This window comes from Panicum hallii, chromosome 5, assembly GCF_002211085.1.
Source record: "Panicum hallii strain FIL2 chromosome 5, PHallii_v3.1, whole genome shotgun sequence".
NCBI classification, from domain to species: domain Eukaryota; kingdom Viridiplantae; phylum Streptophyta; class Magnoliopsida; order Poales; family Poaceae; genus Panicum; species Panicum hallii.
Genome location: NC_038046.1, coordinates 10,617,373 through 10,636,341, shown reverse-complemented (window position 1 = coordinate 10,636,341; position 18,969 = coordinate 10,617,373). Strand labels below are relative to the sequence as shown.

The 18,969-nt window shown below is 49.3% G+C and overlaps 4 protein-coding genes across 5 annotated transcripts; 3 read left to right on the top strand and 1 right to left on the bottom strand.

Moving 5' to 3' along the window:
- The first annotated feature begins 1,928 nt into the window (after window positions 1-1,928).
- On the top strand, window positions 1,929-3,702 carry LOC112893295 (senescence/dehydration-associated protein At4g35985, chloroplastic-like). Its single transcript, XM_025960539.1, has 5 exons — window positions 1,929-2,597; window positions 2,687-2,811; window positions 2,902-3,068; window positions 3,171-3,255; window positions 3,345-3,702. Exons 1-5 carry the CDS (start codon window positions 1,998-2,000, stop codon window positions 3,502-3,504), a joined length of 1,137 nt encoding a protein of 378 aa, XP_025816324.1. The 5' UTR covers window positions 1,929-1,997; the 3' UTR covers window positions 3,505-3,702.
- A 249-nt stretch (window positions 3,703-3,951) lies between these two features.
- Window positions 3,952-5,834, bottom strand: LOC112893296 (40S ribosomal protein S24-1-like). The gene is made up of 5 exons (XM_025960540.1): window positions 5,653-5,834; window positions 5,508-5,549; window positions 5,243-5,413; window positions 4,375-4,461; window positions 3,952-4,187 (listed from the first exon to the last, which is right to left on the bottom strand). Exons 1-5 carry the CDS (start codon window positions 5,734-5,736, stop codon window positions 4,158-4,160), a joined length of 414 nt encoding a protein of 137 aa, XP_025816325.1. The 5' UTR covers window positions 5,737-5,834; the 3' UTR covers window positions 3,952-4,157.
- A 1,732-nt stretch (window positions 5,835-7,566) lies between these two features.
- On the top strand, window positions 7,567-14,722 carry LOC112891567 (NADP-dependent malic enzyme). Of its 2 annotated transcripts, none has more exons than XM_025958463.1 (19): window positions 7,567-7,775; window positions 10,451-10,571; window positions 10,662-10,736; window positions 10,859-11,010; window positions 11,095-11,200; window positions 11,284-11,349; window positions 11,436-11,531; window positions 11,623-11,694; window positions 11,831-11,914; window positions 12,033-12,131; window positions 12,498-12,545; window positions 12,632-12,685; window positions 12,790-12,888; window positions 12,997-13,086; window positions 13,174-13,251; window positions 13,518-13,592; window positions 13,677-13,767; window positions 14,123-14,251; window positions 14,346-14,722. In XM_025958463.1, the coding sequence occupies exons 3-19, from the start codon at window positions 10,674-10,676 to the stop codon at window positions 14,432-14,434; spliced, it is 1,491 nt and encodes a 496-aa protein (XP_025814248.1). In that variant the 5' UTR covers window positions 7,567-7,775; window positions 10,451-10,571; window positions 10,662-10,673; the 3' UTR covers window positions 14,435-14,722. The 2 variants fall into 2 exon arrangements, with proteins under 2 accessions (XP_025814248.1, XP_025814247.1); XM_025958462.1 differs by lacking the exon at window positions 7,567-7,775 and adding an exon at window positions 9,492-9,919.
- Window positions 14,723-16,371: 1,649 nt separating this feature from the next.
- Window positions 16,372-18,780, top strand: LOC112891568 (B3 domain-containing protein Os01g0723500-like). Its single transcript, XM_025958464.1, has 4 exons — window positions 16,372-16,668; window positions 16,894-17,389; window positions 17,749-18,143; window positions 18,229-18,780. Exons 1-4 carry the CDS (start codon window positions 16,576-16,578, stop codon window positions 18,547-18,549), a joined length of 1,305 nt encoding a protein of 434 aa, XP_025814249.1. The 5' UTR covers window positions 16,372-16,575; the 3' UTR covers window positions 18,550-18,780.
- Window positions 18,781-18,969: the final 189 nt, after the last annotated feature.

Sequence of the window (18,969 nt, the reverse complement as noted above, 5' to 3'; positions counted from 1 at the left end):
TCGTTGCTGTAGCTGCGAGATAGCCAGATAGGACTGGAGTACTGGACACATTGCCCTCCGTTCAAAGACCAAATACTCAGATCAGCTGCTACAGTGTTTTCTTGTTTTGCTTCTTTTTTGTCTGCATCAAGCCATCAACATGCTTCGGAAAGATTGTACTGCTTGTTTGATATGGACCCTTGAAAACTGATGCTACCGCTTAACTTACAGTCATATTAGTAGCTGCACTGCACGCGAACCAGGTCTGGAGCGTCGCCGCCGCGCGCGAACTCTCGAGTTTCTCCAGCTCACACCTCACATGGCCCTATTTGGATCTGGGAGGACTAAGCTTTAGTCATATAAAATTAAATATTTAGTTATTAATTAGAAGTATTAAACATAGAGACTAATTAGAAATATTAAATATAGAAGACGTTTGATTTTATAGGGCTAAACTTTAGCCATATCACATAAAAAAAATCTTATTATTTAGAAGTATTAAATAAAGTTTAATTATAAAACTAATTGTAGAACTTATGAGCTAATTCACGAGACAGATCTAATGAGGTATATTAAGCCATGATTAGTGGATGGTTACTGTAGCATTATTGTAGCAAATTATGGACTAATTAGGCTCACTAAATTCATCTCGCGAATTAGCACTCATCTATGAAAAAGTTTTGTAAATAGATTTTATTTAATACTCTTAAATGGCAAAATTCTCGTTTGATGTGACGAGGCTGTCCATAGAAACCAAACCGGACCATAGACTAATGACAAAACTAATTGCATAACCTCTAGGATAATTTGCTAGACGAATCTATTAAGCCTAATTGATCCATGATTAGCCCATGTGATGCTACAGTAAATATGTGCTAATTATAAATTAATTAGGTTTAATAGATTCGTCTCGCGAATTAGCTTTAGACTTTCGCAATTAATTTTATAATTAGCTTATATTTAATTTTTCTCGGTAGTATTTTTAACATTTGGGATCCAAACACCCGTAGCTGCAGCACGCTCTTTGCCTTGCTGTAACAGAATGGATTTGCCAAATTGATTTTGGTGTATCCATGTATCGATGCAAAATTGATAGTAGAAGCAAATTGAAATCGATATGTGCGCATGTTATCTTCGCGTTCGAGCCTTCGACGCTGTCACTAGAAACGCCACCACCGCCGCTCGCCTCTACCCCGATGCCAATGCTGGTGCTCAGATCATCAAGCGTTAGTCGCTGGGTTTCGCATAGTATGAATGAAAACCTGGCCAGTTGCCTGCTGCGGAAATGGCGACCTGGAATCTGGAAGCGGGACCAAACCTGAGCAGGTGGGCTATCAGAGGAAGGCTGAGAGTGAGAAGACTCGGGATCCGATGCTGTGGCGTCTTTCAATCCAAAGCACTGAACATCAGACAAACCCATGGTGAATACAGAGATCTCACTTGCCTTCTGAATATGGACTGTTGCCTCTGCTAAGGCCACTAGTCTTCAGGTCTACTTCGATCGCCGGCAGTTTTTTCTTTTATCTGCATTTTCAGATGAGATGAGCATACGATGGGTGGTGCTTTCACCGGTGGTTGGTTTCGTTGCGTTAATTATCAACGTTAGCAACCGATTTACGATTAAAGGAACACCCAAAACTGATGCTGGTGCGGCAGACTGTCAGTTACAGCGACTGCGGCAGTGACCAAACTTTCTAAATTACCTGGCCGAATGTTTGGACGGCTGTTGTGAACTCTTATTATTCCATCGTCATCCGCTTGGGCTCGAAGCGAATGTATTAGCCCTGAAGGTTGGAATAAAGGCGCTCGCCGCAAAGGAATGAGACACCACGGCCTGAAGGTTGCAATGGATATATTCCCTGAAACGAATTCCCCAGCCTGTCTGATATTATACTGTATTCCTGGCAGTTGCACCCCCCGCGATCTGCCTATATTAACAGTTCAGCTCGTCACAGCCGCAGCTGTCAAGGAGCCAACCCGCCCAACCCTTGTCGCCTGAACCGCTCGCGCTCAGTGGCATGGGCTGCTGCGGCGCCATGTCCGCCAGGCCGCGGGGCGTCCGGGAGGAGACGCTGCTACGCGTCCCGGGCGCGTCCGTGCACCTCCTGGCCGGCTCCGGCGGCCCCGTCGAGCTCGCGCGCGGGGACCTCTCCGTCGTCCGCCTCGCCAAGGACGACGTGGCCGTGGCCACCGCGGTGCGCGTCGGCCGCGACCTGGGCTGGCCGCTGGCGCGGGACGAACCCGTCGTCAGGCTCGACCGCCTGCACTACCTATTCACGCTGCCCGACCGGGACGGCACGTTCCTCAACTACGGCGTCTCCTTCGACGACGCCGCCGCCAGCACCGACGCCGCCGCGCTGGCGTCGCTCGACGCCTTCCTTCGGTCCAACGCCTGCTTCTCCGCGCCGTCGTCTTCCGGCGCGGTCGTCCCGTGGTCGAGGAGCTCCAGGCCGCCGCAGCAGCAGCAGCAGCAGCAGACGGCTGCGCCGGACGCGTACTGGAACGACTTCGCGCCGAGGATCGAAGGGTACAATAACGTGCTCGCCAAGGCGATCGCCGCGGGCACCGGCCAGCTCGTCAGGGGCATCTTCATGTGCAGCGAGGCCTACGCCAGCCAGGTGCCCATGCAGTCCGTTCTGGCAAGCTCGGAAGGGGATTGGAGAATTTCTACGCATGACAGACAGCCTGACACTTCTGTTTCCTGCAGGTTCAGCGGGGAGCTGATCTATTCCGTCCCCAGGCTGCCGGCGGCGCGAGCAACCGATTCGGCGGAGCTGGCCGGAGCAGCCAGGCGAGCACGAAGCGCGGAGCGGTCAACAAGAGCCTCAAGAGGTACCGAACTAGCCCCCGTCCTCTTCCGGCCGGTATGAATTACTGCTATAGTCCTGCCTGACGATTGTGCTGGTCTCTGGTGTTCTTCAGGGTCCGGAAGCTGTCGGAGATGACCGAGCAGATGAGCCAGTCCTTGCTCGACACAGTCATCTCAGTGACCGGGTCCATGGCGGCGCCGCTGCTCCGCTCCAAGCAAGGGAGAGCCTTCCTCGCCACCGTTCCCGGCGAGGTCGTCCTGGCATCTCTTGATGCTATCAGTGAGTGCCCTGCAGCCGACGCATTAGATGCTTACTGTCAGATGGAGATATAGGATATGTTCCGATGATCCGATCTTTATCATGTCTGCCTTTCTGTGACAGATAAAGTTATGGACGCCGTAGAGGCCGCTGAGAGGAGGTCACTTGCTGCGACCTCCAACGTCGTCGCCGGTGCAGTGTCCAGGAGGTAAGAACACCCGAATCTCGCTTAAAGAAGTTGAGAGGCAATTTCGATTCGAGACCATGTTTGAAGACTGAGACACGGCGGCTTCCTAGGTACGGCGAGAGCGCAGGCGAGGCAACTGAAGACGCGTTCGCGACGGCCGGACACGCCGTCGGGACGGCGTGGAACCTCTTCAAGATAAGGAAGGCCGTCACGCCGTCGTCTTCGCTGCCGGGGAACATGGTGAAGAGCGCCGTCAGGAACAGAAAGTGACGATCAATTAGTCAATTAAGAACCCATCAGGCAGCAGCGAGTCCAGAGACACCGCTGCAGATACAGAGTGATTGTGCCAGTCTGTATGTTCATAACGTTTAAGCCACCGAACGTGTACTTCGAAATGTAACAAACATTGACTATATCAAGTGTTTCAGGCACAAATGATATCAGGATGCCCCAGTGACATTTTCCAAAGCAAACTATTGAGAAGGGTAACCAATCTGCAACCAGCACATATCAACAAAAAAGCTGGAGCAGGGACCAAACAATTATGTTACGGTCTAATGTTCTGAATGCTAAGGCATGAACGCAGTTCCGTTCAGCACATGGCTTTAACGAACATAAAGATTAACACTTTAACAGTGAATGTAGCACATTTTCAGGTCAATGGGCAAACAAGCGTGCAAGAGCAACACATAAAAAATGTGTTAGGCATCAGAAAGATGAGCCAATCACACAACTGCATGAGATAATAGGTTGGCTTGCAAGTTAATAGCCCTCTCATAACATGCTATAGCCAATCTGGCCAAGTTCACATCCAGGAATAACAAAACTTCACTTCAGTGCTTAGGGTAGAACAAAACCTAATACAACCATAATTCTGACATTGCAACTAGACCATCCAGAGTCCAGAACAGTAATACAAGTGTTTACTTCTTCTTCGCATCACCAGCCTTGGTCTGTAAAAGTATCAACAACAGAAAGCAGAGCTTGCATCAGTAAAACAGAAAAGACATTATAACGCAGATGCATAGTATCAACAACAGAAAGCAGAGCTTGCATCAGTAAAACAGAAAAGACATGATAATGCAGATGCATAATAAAGGAATTGAAGGCTAGAAGTATCTTGATAAATAGCTAGCTCACCTTCTTGACACCACGAATCTTCTTGGCCCTGTTCTTCCGCTCTTTCATTTGCTTGCGGGACTTCTCAACCTTAGTAGCAAGACCATTCTGCCAAAAGCGAGATGGAATAAGCAGAGGAATAACATTTGTGAGCAACAATGCAGAAATTGATAGCTATACTACACAACTCAGGTTGTTGAGATGTCCATCAAGTTCAAGTTAATCCAAACTCACAATCAAACAATGACATTATTTTGTCATGCATTAATCTTAACACCAGAGGTCAACAATGAAAAAGACGGAAGATGATACATTAGCATCTACAGTTTGTGTGCAATGTTGAATGTTGCTTGCATGAAGTATCATATAGTCATTATATACGAGAATTTTTAAGTGATTATTGCATCCCAATAATGCAATGATAAACATTGCCATGAAAATATTGTGCTACAACAAATTTCCCTAGCTCAAAAATAGCAAGCAAGAGAAATAAATACACTACAAAGCTACACAGTTTCAGAGTACAGACAATGCCCTGCCATTAAATGTCTACTAATATGATCCAACCACAAGCACCGGCATATACTAGCAATCAATACACTTTTGCAAACAAGTAGCATGCACAAGATCAATGTGAATCACCATTTAGATGAAAATCAGCAATAACCACAACTAATCTCTAGTTTCACAGGTGAACTTCTCGTCATGACGCTCCCACAAAAACATATCGAAACATTGCAGCAGGATTTACTTAAAAATGTAAGTAACAACACAAATTAAACTAGTGTGTGACCACATATGATGTCAGTGATATAATCAGCAATTAGACATTTCCACTTTAGATAAGATTACTGACTGCCATAGAAGCAGATGCCAGGTGGAAACATACCCTGATGAGGCGGTACTTGGGCTCGAACTTCTTGGCGGCCTCGAGGTTGTCGTAGATGAGGCCGAAGCCAGTGGACTTGCCTCCTCCGAAGTGGGTGCGGAACTTGAAGACGAAGATGGTGTTGGGGTCCTTCACCTCGTACACCTTGGCCAGCCTCTCCTTCAGCTCCGCCTGCAAACAGAGAACACCCTCAGAACCCTGAGATCCAGGACAAAAGCCCACGATATAACAGCAGCGCGTACAGGACGGGGGATTGAGATCTCACCTTGGAGACGTTGGCCCGGCCGGGGTGGATCACCTCGAGCACCTGCAAGGCAGAGCGAGAAAAGGGATGATTCGATGAGGGAGGGAGATGAAAGGAAGGAGACTGGGACTCTGGGAGCGTCAGGGAGGAGGTGGATGGTGCTTACGAATTGCTTCCGGGAGAGGAGGCGGTTGGTCATGAACTTGCGGGTGCGGAGAGTGACCGCCGTGCTGGCCTTGGAGTCCGCCATGGTTGGGAGATGGAGCTGGACGCGCCGCCGCAGGGGAGAGGGGGGGAGTTAGGGGCGCGGCGCGAGAGGAGCGAGGGTTAAGGGCTGACTGGCGGCACGGAAAACCCTAGGCGAAGGAGATGTGGATATTTATACGGTGGGCTTAGAGGAGCGGGTGCTGCTAGGGACTGGATGGGCCGTTTCTGAAACGGGCCACGCTTGCGGTCTAAGTTAGTGCTCTACTACTGTCAGCCCAATATGGGGTCGGTTGTCCTCTCCTTGACAAATGAGAGTTTTCTTTTTGAAATGAAAAATATTTTCATCTAAAAGATTACAAAAGAATTTGTGGATAATATATATCAATACACCATCAAAGTGTTTAATAAAAAATTTGAAAACAGTTATTTTCCGATGCCGATGAGCTCCTACTATCGCCATTTAACAAAATTGGATGCTGTTTTGTAATTTGTGTTCAAATAATATTAATCCAAAATTCTTTTAAAAAGCACCAGTTTAATCAAAAAACAAGATACAGAAGTGTTATGTGCGCGTTTGCTCTTCGTTGGTTTTATAAACAGCACACGCGGTGAAAACAAGCAACATATTTATTTATTTTCCTTTTTGCGAGCCCAACTCAGAGAGTAACGTTTTCTAACAACACTCAAAGAGACTATCAGAAAATGATGCCTTACTGTTGGAGCACACAAAGAATATCTGTTTTCCGAAAACACTAAAGGTAGGGCTTTGTGGGCTCTCTTATATACTTTGCTAATGAACTGAGACCATTTGTTTTCCTGTCTACACTCTACACGTCCCAAAATATAAAATACAAGTCACATTAGAAATTCTATGATAGATTAATAAGAACGTAAAATGGCTATGTTTGCCCCTGTATATTACTCATATTTAGCAATAATTGATTTTTATATGCACATGTACTTTCTAATAGAGTAAAATGATTTATTTTCTAAAATAAATTTTAATTTCTGGAATGATTTTTTTTTTGGGGACGGAGGGAGTAGCTTGCAGCATGCTTTCTTAGCCATTAAGCTAAGGTTTGCTAAAAGAAGGCACTAATAAGCTACGATTAGCTGGCGAATAACAAGTATCATCGGCTCTTCTATTCTATCTCCAACTTTTCACTTAAGGCGCAGACAGTTTTATTTTGTCGCTGCGCGCAACACCTTGAGCTTCAGAGTAAACTCCACACATGATGGGGGCCTATCTGTCTGCTCCTGTAAGGCTGTAACGCGAAGGCCAGTAGGGCGATCGAGCATGGCGAGTACTTCCAGTCTTCTCGCTCTCTCGAGTTCGTTTCATTCCGTTTTCTTCATGCGGGGGAGATCGGCATGACAGATTGACAGGCGGCTGCGGAAAATCGAAGGTTTCGAAAGTTGGCAGTTTTTATCGCGTCTGAAACACACTACAAAGTCGCAAAAGATCAAACGGGTTGTCCTGCAGCACACGTTTCCATCGGCGTCGGCGAAATACACCGACTTGGCGTCAGTGTCACCAAGATTCTTCACTTCTTTTCGGTTACAACTCATGTAGCATCGCAAGCCTGCTAAACAACTCTTCATTCCATTCATCGCCAGGTCAGGAAGCCTGGGCGGGCCATCGATCACACACACGAGCACTCTTGGCACAAACAGCCTCCGGTTAAATAGCGTCGTCGGCCACCGCGGCGGTGGCGCGGCCGAACGCATGCACATGTGATAGCCTGTGAGAGGGGAGGAGCAAGCAAGTAGTGGTAGGCAGGCAGCGCGCGGAGTGGCAGCTGCTAGTAGCTCGAGGGAGCAAAGCACAGCGAAGCTGGCGGCGCGGTCGTGGCGGTGTTCCTGGTGGCGCCACGGGCGCAGGAGCGGAGCCGCCGATGAGGCTCCGGCGCCGGCGCCAGCGACGGGGAGCGGGGTGAAGGAGATACGAGTACTAGGCGGGGCGGCGTGCGAAGTGGATGTGAACGACGCCCCCGCGGTGGGCGGCGGCGTGGAGGATGCCTACGGCGAGGACCGCGCCACCGAGGACCAGCCCGTCACGCCGTGGACCCTCACCGTCGCCAGGTTCGTTTCTATTCTACTCCCTCGCGTGAACAGGCCGTATTTTTCTTTCAAAAAAAAAAAACAGGCTGGCGCCCCAGGCTTTGTTTTGGGTGGGCCGGAATTTAGGCCCGCCCGAGGACTGCTTCGTGCAGTGATTCTTCCACCGAACGTGTTTCGGTAGAGAAGGGAAATAATACATGCACGAGCTCGTGACACTGTAAATTCGTGACCACCAGGGCCCACTTGGCCATATAAGCTCCCTCTCGTGGGTTCCAGTTTCTCATCGTAATCTGGATGCGCTTTTACGCCTAGACAAATCTCCACTAGCTTGGCCTAGCAAAATATGGTTAGCTGGCATCAATCAGAGCAGTGCGCTTTAATGGTTCCGTCCATGGACTTTTGTTCAACAATTTGTGGATGCCAACTTCACGTGCTCTAGTTATGTGCACTAATGTTCTGAGCGAAACGGTGACAGTGAGATAAAAAAAAATCCAGGGGCTTGATGAGGATGATGGGAGGAAAACTTGAGCCAACTGACAAGACCAGAACAGAGGTTGACGGGCACCTGAATGCAACCTCAACAAATGGCTTAATATCTCCATGGCTCCATCCTCGTAGTACACTTGTCCAACTTGATTGGACACTCTCGCGGATGATTAGTCCGTAAACGATTTGATCGGAGGAAGTCTATCCAACTCCATAGTCTGCACACCTGACAGTGAAACCCGCGACTCGCGAACGCTTCAAGGGTCGCAGGCTGCCAGTCTTTTCAAAGCCAGCGGCCCAGCAAGTAGTTTGACTGGTACACAAAACTGATCGCGGCAACGCAAAATCTTCCAAGAAAAGTCTCGTCGCTGCGTAGCAACAGCTCGACGTTTCCGCCACAGCCTCGGACCCCTGAACCCAAGACGTAGCGTGATGGAGCTGGGAATCATTCCTCCAAACGGAGTCATCCGGTGCAGAGGTTCGTTTCACGTTAACGTCCGTGCACTGATGATGATCGATCCAGGTACTGACTGGCCGTGCCGCTCGATCGAGGCTTTGAAAGCAACGGTGGAGCATTGTTGTCAAGTTAACCACGTACGCTGACAGGGAACAGTAGGGTTAGGGCCATTTAGCCCCGGTGGGCTCGCGCGTTTCTTTCTCTGGGAGATGGGAGGAATCATTGACGCCACTGCAAAAAAGGCTGGTCTTAAAAATGGCAAGTGGTTATCTTATCTCGCACCCATGTAATCCGAGACGCTGTGATGGGATATTGGGATTACAGATACCAGACATCATGTTGCACGTTTCTGTCGGTGTCAGCTAAACGCGCCGGGATTACCCATTTCTTTACCGTTGATGGTGCATCTGCCTTCTCAACGATAAGCAGCTCGGGATTAAGCACACCCACGGGATTAGCCAATCCATTCCCCCATTGATCACCGAGTCAGAGAGGCTTGACCTGCCTCACCACCAGACGACAACGAACAGAGGCGCCGCACAGGATATACTAGTGTAGAGCCAATCCGGAAGCGAAAAGAGTCACCACCAACCACGTTCCAGCAGCCTCCACTTGCTCCGCCCAGCCGCCCCCCGCCGCCGGGCGGGCTGCCGCGCGTCGGCTCCCATTCGCCCTCCGCCCGCGGGCGGGCCGCGCGGGCCCCGCTCGTCAGGCGGCCATGCGCGCCCTTCGCGCCCGCTTCCTCCCGGTAACTTCGCGGTCAACCTCCCCACCCCATGGCCGCCACCACACCACGCCGACGAAAGTCTTAGCATACTCCTCTCCCGCAGCAGCCTCCCCCCTCCGCCTCGCCGTTAAATAATCTCTCTCTCTCGCTCCGCTCCCACCCCGCATCCCCTTTGCCTCTGTTTATTTTAAATTTTAAATACTCCTAGCGTTGGCTGCCGCGGCAGTGGCAGTGGGAGGGAGGACCACGTCGAGCGCCGGAGGAGCGAGGAGTAGAGTGCGCGGCGAGGTCGCTGTGGTGGTGCGTCGGCGGTAGGCGGTGGTTCTCGGCCGAGGAGATGGAGAGCACGCTCAAGGGGATACGGGGCTGCGACGCGCCCGGCGTGCTGGACATGGACGACGCGGCCACCGTGGGCGGCGGCGTCGGGGACACCTACGGCGAGGACTGCGCCACCGAGGACCAGCTCGTCACGCCCTGGACCGTCTCCGTCGCCAGGTGAGCGTGCGATGCTAGATTACCCTGACTGATTCGCTTGATCCGTTCGTGTGAGTGTGACTTTGCACGGACGATAAGCTTTCTGAACTCTGGTTCATCCGCGACGCTCTGGGCCCTGGTGTTTCTCCGCTGGAGACAAACGTGCGCTCTCGTGGGCCTGTTGAAACGAACCTTTATGTCGTACAAATTTGTTTGGATTTCTGTACAACCTGGTTAGTAAGTACTAGGTGTCTAGGTTGCAGGCAGGGTTTGATCCCAGTGAATATTCATCCTCTTTTGCTCTGGAAGGTAGAACATACTATTATGATGATTAAGATTTGCGTCAGATCAAACTGTGTTACATTTTAAAATTTGTTATTCCAGGGTTTCACAAAAATTATTCTACTTTGCTTACTTACAAGGGGATGTAGAATGCGTGATCATCTGTAGAATGGGAAAAAATATTTACTATAGATGCTTGGGCAAAAACAGCTTTGTTTGTTTGGGAGGGTAATCTGGCATGTTAAAATTGACTTGCATGGTTTGTTGCAGTGGTTACAATTTGTTGAGGGACCCCCGCTACAATAAGGGCCTCGCCTTCACAGAGAGGGAGCGCGAGACGCACTACCTCCGTGGTCTTCTGCCGCCAGCAATAGTATCCCAAGAGCTTCAGGTTCGATGATCCTCAATACTGTTGTGTCATGAACCAAATTAAATTTGTGCGCCTATCTGACCCTGATGTACTCTGATCTGATGTCATCAGGAGAGAAAGATCATGAATAATATCAGACAATACCAGGTGCCTTTGCAGCGTTACATGGCTATGATGGACTTACAGGTAACTGATCACTGAGTTTATGAGGGCATTGATCAATGAGTTCCCTTGTTCGTACTTCATAGTATAGCTGACATGATGACTAGTACAATTTGGTTATGCTGTTGTTTTTATCTTTATTGCAGGAGAACAATGAGAGGCTTTTCTACAAGCTCCTCATCGACAATGTCGAGGAATTACTTCCTGTAGTGTACACACCAACTGTTGGTGAGGCTTGCCAAAAGTATGGTTCCATATTTAGTCGTCCTCAGGGTCTTTATATCAGCTTGAAGGAGAAGTAAGTTTCACTTCATGGAATTGTGTGGTCTCTAGGATGCTCTTGCCTGTTCATGTTCCTGAGGTGTTTTACCTGACTGTGCAGGGGAAAGATCCTTGAGGTGCTCAAGAACTGGCCAGAGAGGAGCATTCAAGTTATTGTAGTTACTGATGGTGAACGGATTTTGGGGCTTGGAGATCTTGGATGCCAGGTAGTACCTTCTTCTAGGTATATTGAACATTAATAGCAGACAATCTCCAATGCTTTCTGCTGATTGTGATAGCATGTATTTAGGGAATGGGGATCCCTGTTGGCAAGCTTGCCCTTTACACTGCCCTGGGAGGAGTTCGTCCATCTGCTGTGAGCTTTTTATGTCCACCTTTATATTGTTGCTCAGATTACCTTTGCTGATAGCATAAATTAACATGTTATCAATAATCTTGTAGTGCTTACCTATCACACTGGATGTTGGCACGAATAATAAGGACCTGCTTAATGACGAATTTTACATTGGCCTGAGACAAAGAAGGGCCACGGGCCAGGTTGGACATCGACATCATTCCCTGCATGATTCCCTTTCTTGTTCTAGCCTGCAAACTGAAGTTCTTAATCGATCATTTTTGTAATACCCAGGAGTATGCTGATTTTCTGCAAGAATTTATGACCGCTGTGAAGCAAAACTATGGGGAGAAAGTACTCATTCAGGTAAAACACACTCAGAAAAGCAGTATTTCCTGTTCAGGAGTAGGTTTGTAAATAGAAATCTGCGCAAATGGTAAATGGCTAATCTCTGATTTGAAAAAAATCTGATATCCTATTACATGTTTTTTCTATCACGCAGTTTGAGGATTTTGCCAACCATAATGCCTTTGAGCTCCTTGCAAGATATGGCACAACTCACCTTGTATTCAATGATGATATCCAGGTAACGTTATTTGATGATTGCAATGTATTTTACTGTGTAATATCGGCAAAATATGATTAAATGCAAGCTGGCTTATTCTAAAGTGCCATCTTGAATTTGTATTGTTTATATATTGCAGGGAACCGCTTCTGTGGTTCTTGCTGGACTTATTGCAGCACAAAAGTTACTTGGTGGAACATTGGCAGAGCATACTTTCCTCTTCCTGGGTGCTGGAGAGGTCACTTTCTTTGTGCTTCTTTATTTGGAAATTTAGTTAAGCCTTTATTTGGACATTTCTAGGGTGCTACTACCGAACAAAATAAGCCTTTACTAACCATAAATCTTAGATGTAGAGTACTGTAATGTGATCCTCGTTATTCCAGATGCATCATTTTATATGTGTACCAAGTACCAACTGTTTGCAGTTTCTTAGTCAAAATAGCGTAGTATCCTCATTTTACGAGTAGTACTTCCATGGCCATGATTTTATATTGGTAAATAATTCTTAACTCAGTTTATTCAAGACTGCCTTTTCTCAGATACCAATGTGTTTTGTTTGCCATGTTTCTTCCCCAAATCAATATTTGTACTCTGTTTCTTGCAGGCTGGGACAGGTATTGCAGAACTTATAGCTCTCGAGATATCAAGACAGGTGGTCCATCATTTTCTGTTGTTTTTTCCTGCCACTTGCAGATTGTGTTACACGTTTGGATTGCCTAACAATATTTGCTTCTGCAGACAAAAGCTCCTATAGAGGAATGTCGCAAGAAAATCTGGCTTGTTGATTCAAAGGTAAATTTTATGAATAGGCATCCTCCCCCTTTTTTCATTGTCTTTAGCTTTAAGGATCAATTTATTCCTTCTTGCTAACTGTTAGATGATGATGAATTTGGCAGGGCTTAATTGTCAGTTCAAGAAAGGAGTCCCTTCAACACTTCAAGAAACCATGGGCTCATGAGCATGAAACAATTGGCAACCTCTTAGATGCTGTCAATGTATGACTGTGTCCTCAAAAATATAATGGACTTTAATTTCATATTCTGAGTCACCTGAATCTTTACATTCTTGTCTTCTAACCCCAAATATGTCATCTATCTTCCTAGGCTATCAAACCAACGGTGCTTATTGGCACATCTGGAAAGGGTCAGACTTTCACTCAGTATGTTATTGAAGCCATTTCCTCATTTAATGAGGTAATTTTTCACTATTGCATCATGTTCATTTCGAGTCTATTGGACCGACATAAGTAGAAGCTTACATCATTTTGTACAACAATGCAGAGACCAATCATTCTTGCTCTGTCCAACCCAACGTCGCAGTCTGAATGTACTGCTGAACAAGCTTACACATGGAGCAAGGTAATTATCAATATCAGCATTCAGCAGTAACATCACCTTTTCTCCAAATTATTATTGATGGAGGCATGGTCCGGTGGCAAAGGGTCCTAAATTTTAGCCTAGATAATCTAAGGGCCGGGTTCTAAAAGGGCCGGACTCTAATCTTATACAATTTTGAGCTAAAATATACATAAGGGCCAAATTGGATTGTGAAGAGAGCACCCCTACATGGAGCTATGTAACGTTGTCTGTAGCAATGGTTCTGGACTGACTCTCTGGTTTTACAGGGTCGAGCAGTGTTTGCAACTGGGAGTCCTTTTGACCCAGTGGAGTACGATGGCAAGATACACGTTCCTGGACAGGTTTGAATGATGAGCGGTGATCGGATTATTGCAAAGATTTTATCTGCTTTGGTCTGAACTATATGTTTAATATTGCTTCTGCAGGCAAACAATGCCTATATCTTCCCAGGGTTTGGCCTTGGTGTGGTGATGTCTGGGGCAATTCGTGTTCATGATGACATGCTTCTGGCAGCCTGTAAGTACTCCTAATACTAAAAACTGCAAGCACCACTATATTTACCATAATAGTTCATTTCTACATGGGTATATCTTTGTGAACTCAAATCAGCCAAAGAAAATGTGCTATAAAGTAGACAAGCATTCCTGTTGTAGCGTTTTTTTCTTTGTGCTATGTTCTCCCATCTAGCTCGATGGCCCCTAACACAATGACAAAGTTGTGGAGTCCTCTCAATTTGGGTTTCAGCTTCATTTTCCTAGATCACTTGCATGTGAAATAATGGTCAGCAATTGCGGATCAATCTACACTTTAGGCCTTCTATAAAATATATGCTTGATCAGCTAATTTACTTTGACCATACATCCTGGAACAGCGGAGGCTCTTGCTCAGCAGGTCTCAGAAGAGAACTTTGAAAAGGGGCTCATCTATCCTCCCTTCTCAAACATCAGGAAGATCTCCGCCCACATTGCAGCCAACGTTGCAGCAAAGGCATATGAACTTGGTTAGCATAATACTCACCTGTTTCTTATCAAAGATAACTATGCTCTTATATTGAAGAAAAGATTGACTCATCCCCCAACTCTTCGCACGTGTAGGTTTGGCAAGTAGGCGCCCTCGGCCCAGGGACCTGGTGAAATATGCAGAGAGCTGCATGTACAGCCCCGTTTACCGGAACTACCGCTGAATTCCAATCGATTCCAGTTATGTACAACCATTAGCCGTTGCAGCAACCGCAAAATTTCCTAAGAACACTACTTGATTCAGATCCTCCATGCTGTAATTAGGCTGACTCTAGCAGAGCAGCTCACGTCCAGTTCTCCCCCTGTGTGTTCTGCAGTGTTTTTTCTTTGCGATGTGATGTAAAATGCCTCCGGTCAGGCTTTTGTATCCTAGCCATTGTGCTACTGCCGTCCTTCCGGAGAAGGATAAATTTGGAATAATAAAGTTGGATCGACAGTTTTCTCCCTCGGTACTGACTACTGCGTCTACGTTCACCTCGATGCTCTTGCCTGGCATTTGCTATTGTTTACAGCGACTACTTGGCCGTATGCCCGTTTGGTGGTAACACCAGGAAAGATTCTTCTCTTGAGACGAGGACAGATTCTGCTGGGGGCAGACCACGCTGCCCAGACAGAACCCATGGGGAGAAATTGTGCTGCAGTCACAGGGGAGGTGAGCGCATGGCTTGAAATGGGCAAATGGCTCTGGTTATTGCATGTTTCCAAAAGCAGAGGTCCAATATGATAGGGCTGCCCAGGCTCTCTTTTCTCGATGCTAAATTACATCTGTCCGAGTCAGCCTGTCCAAGCGTGTTCCCAATTTTTCAGTGTATCTAGCCCTAAAGCCCCAGATTATCATGTGGTAAGGTGTTGTCGGTGCTCATTTGATTGAACGGGTAACATATACTAGCCTATGGCTACAAATCTAGAGTGGCCGAGTGAAACTGTTACACTTTCGGCTTGGCCTACAAATGTTGTACCGCTGCCAGCCAAGGTGAAATAAAGGTAGGTACATATTGGTAGGGCGACATTGATCTGCAACGATTCCTCAACAGATGACCATTTGGAGTGTTGTGAGCCAAGCCGCCCAATTTTGCGTGAAATATATACTCCCTCCGTTCCAAATTATAGATCGTTTTGGCAAAACTAGATATATATAGATTTTGATTTTGCTACGCACCGAGATATACATTATGTTTAGATATATAGTAGAATTTATATATTTAGATTCGCTAAAACGACTTACAATTTGGAACGGAGGGAGTATAACCCATCTGGAAATCCACGCTTTGCACGAAGTAAAACAGGAAGCAGTTGACAAAATGTTGAGGTCTCGGGCATAAGCATAGACTCGTCAATCTATTGGCAGCAAAAAATACTCCAATAACCCACACTCAAACAGCAGAAACACCGCCCGCCAGCTACTCATAAACCACCTCTAACCTCGATCCATTATTGGATCCTTCTCATATTCTTTTTTTTTCTCTCACCATCGATGATAAAGGGGTGATTCCCTGATGTGACAACAAATTGAAATCTACTCAGCAATCATAAAAGGCGAGCCTCTTAAACAGTGATGCCACGATCTCCCGTGCATGCCATCCGGTGTCCGGAGTGTACGACGTGCCTTGTATATGTTTTCCGATGTCAAGTCCTCTGTCGTTATTGTATTGCTTTATATGCTCTCCGTGATAGCATTACACAATATTTTCGATATAAAAACTAAAAGTCACGGAAACATTTTTGGGTGAGATCCTTGTAGTGAAGCAAACCATCCATAAGCCATCATGTAGAAGAGCAGCAGGTTGGGATGCCGTTTTACTCCAACTACATACAAAGCATGGTCCGTGTGCGTCCAGCAATATCCCTACTCCTCATCAAGCAATGATGCGTGGGGTCGTTCTGTGCATGAAAACGAACTGTTTTCACTGCCATGCGGGACCAGACCAAGCCTGTCCCAAGGTTGGTCCCACATGGCAGTGACGTGCCTGCCTCACGCTCGTCGACTGCGCGAGTGACACAAGCATTTTGGGGGCTGGAGGAGTGAGGGGAAGGTGCATGCGCCCTGTTATCCCGGGGGCTTGGTGAGAGGGCGGCCGCTCCACCCGGCGCACGGCCAAAATCTGCTCCCCCATCAAAAGCTGAGCTCTCGCGTCTTCTTTCCCCCGTTGGGTTGGGATCGGCGACGGTTAATTCGCCGACGTCGCTTCCTTCGCCGCGAGCTGCCGGCTTCGCGGCGCCGCAGCAGCAGCGTCTACCTGCTGCCTGCTCGATCCGTCGCCAAGCTGTCTTGTCGAGAGCTCACGTTAGGACGGGGCGGCTACGGATGCCGGCCGCGGGGAGGCGGTCGCCGTGGGCGACGGGCGAGAGGCGCCCGCACTTCTTCAAGGTGCTCATGGGCGACTTCAAGAAGCGCCTGGTGAGTGGCCGGGACACTCAGGTCTATGGAGTTCGTGCCTTTGCATCATGTGCTCGAAACACAATGCCACTTTACACAGAGATCAACATATATTTACTTTTTATTTGCCACCGTATGTATATGAATCGGACCGCTGAAAATGTCGCTCATGCAACGTGCATGCACCGACTGATCTACATGCATGGATTAATTTAGAGAAATGAGCTAGCTTTGCATGCATCGCAGAAGATCCCGCCGGACTTCTGCAAGCACATCCCCTGGGAGGCGTCGAGGAGGAAGGCCAGGGCCGTGAAGGAGGCGTCCATGGCGGCGACCCTGGAGGGCCCCAGCGGGCGGACGTGGCTGGTGGTCATCCGCCGGTCCGTCGAGGGCACCTTCTTCACATCGGGCTGGCCCAAGTTCGTGCAGGACCAGGCGCTGCGGGAGCTCGAGTTCCTCGTCTTCCGGTACGACGGCGACACGCGCTTCACCGCCATGGTGTTCGACACGTCGGCCTGCGAGCGGGAGGACCTGCTGCTGGGCGGCGGCGGCGGCGGCGACCCGCGCCGCGGCCGGCAGGGCAACAAGCGGGGCCGCGAGACGACGGGCGGCCCCTCGCGTGACGCCAAGCCCAAGCGCGCGCGCAAGGGTTCCGTCGGGAAGGAGCTCGTGCCGTACCGCGCGGCGACGGCAGGTGATCGGCAGCTGCAGGTTGCATGCTCCAACTGGACGCCGGAATCGGGTAAGCAAATCTCCTCTTTCTCCTAATAAAAAGGAAAACTGGGGTAAGCCGCGCAAGCGAAATCGGCCCGATCGTGTAAGATCTTTCTTTTTTTTTTAAGAGCTGGGAAAGGCCCGATCAAATCCCCCAACAGGACAAATAAGCCCAAGTTATTATACCAAAGGCCCAACCTTTCTTGTTCAAGCCCAGCCAGGAACGAAATGCGGTGCTTGCCGTTATGAATTTGGAGACAGAATCAATGGCTCAAGCAGCCTTACATCCGCCACTGCGCGTTGCACGAATGCACGATCCAATCATGAATCATGTGTCTGTCACGTAGCCAAACAACTACATCCACTCCTGTGTTGCGCGGTTTGCAGGAGCTGGAGCGGTCAAGACCGAGATCGAGGACGCCGACGAGCTGGCGCTGTGCGTGGTGATCCCCGCGCCGCCGCTGCCGCCGTCGCCGCAGGACGATGATCCCGCGCCGGCGCGCCGCCGGGGCCCCCATCAGCCACAGGACCACGGCGCGGAGCCGCGGCGCGCGGTGAAGACGCGGAGCATCCACGAGGACCTGCAGGCGTCGGCGGCGCTCGCGGCTGACGCCGACATCCCGGCGTCCGTCCGGCGCTACAAGGGGTACGTGTCCCGTCGGCGCCCCGTGACGGGTGCCGAGCGGCAGCTCGCCATGGAGCTCGCGTACGCGTTCCGGTCGGCGCTGCCGTACTGCGTCATCCGCATGAGCACCATGCACGTCTACTACTCCTTCATGATGGTGAGCACGGCGTCGGCGGCGGCGGTGGTTGTGTCGTTCGCGTGAGACGTGGCGTGATGATAGCTCGGGCTGCGTGTGCGTGCAGAGGTTCCCGACGGGGTTCTCGCGGCAGCACCTGCCGCGGGAGCGCACGGACGTGGTGCTCCGGGACCCGGGGGGCAAGGCGTGGGTGGTGCTGTACATCCCCAACACGAGGGACCGGCTGTCCCGCGGGTGGTGCGCCTTCGCGCGCGGGAACTGCCTGGAGGAAGGGGACTACTGCGTCTTCGAGCTCGTCGGCGCCGCCGAGTTCCGCGTCCACGTCTTCCGCGTCGTCGACCCGCCCGTGCCGGCGGTCAGGCTCCGGACCGCCGCATCGGATCCGAGCACAGCTGATCTTGATCTGACGAGCGCATCGCACGTTTAGTCTGCAGCTGACGTGCGCGTCGGGATCGTCATGGCTCGTCAGAGGCGGATCGACATCGACATGAGCAACGGAAGGTCAAGGTGCAATTCAAAGAGGACATCTTTTTACACAAGCTATAGTGAATGTACATAAGGTTGCTGTCTCGATCGCGGCCTCGTTTTTCTGCTGCTAGTTTCGTGTTGCTAGTCTCGGATCTGGTTATTGCAGATGCCAACACTGCAACTTCCCTCATCTGCACAACCTCCCTTCACGTAATCTCCGCGTGGAAAATGCCGATAGGAACTGGCCGGCACATGGGACCTCGGAAGCCAGTCCGCACGAGCGAAGAACTGCAGACGACGTGGACTCGTCAGCTTAGTAGTCTTTGTTACCTCCCTACCAACCCCAATTCGAACGCCGTGACACCGCCGCAGGTGAGCT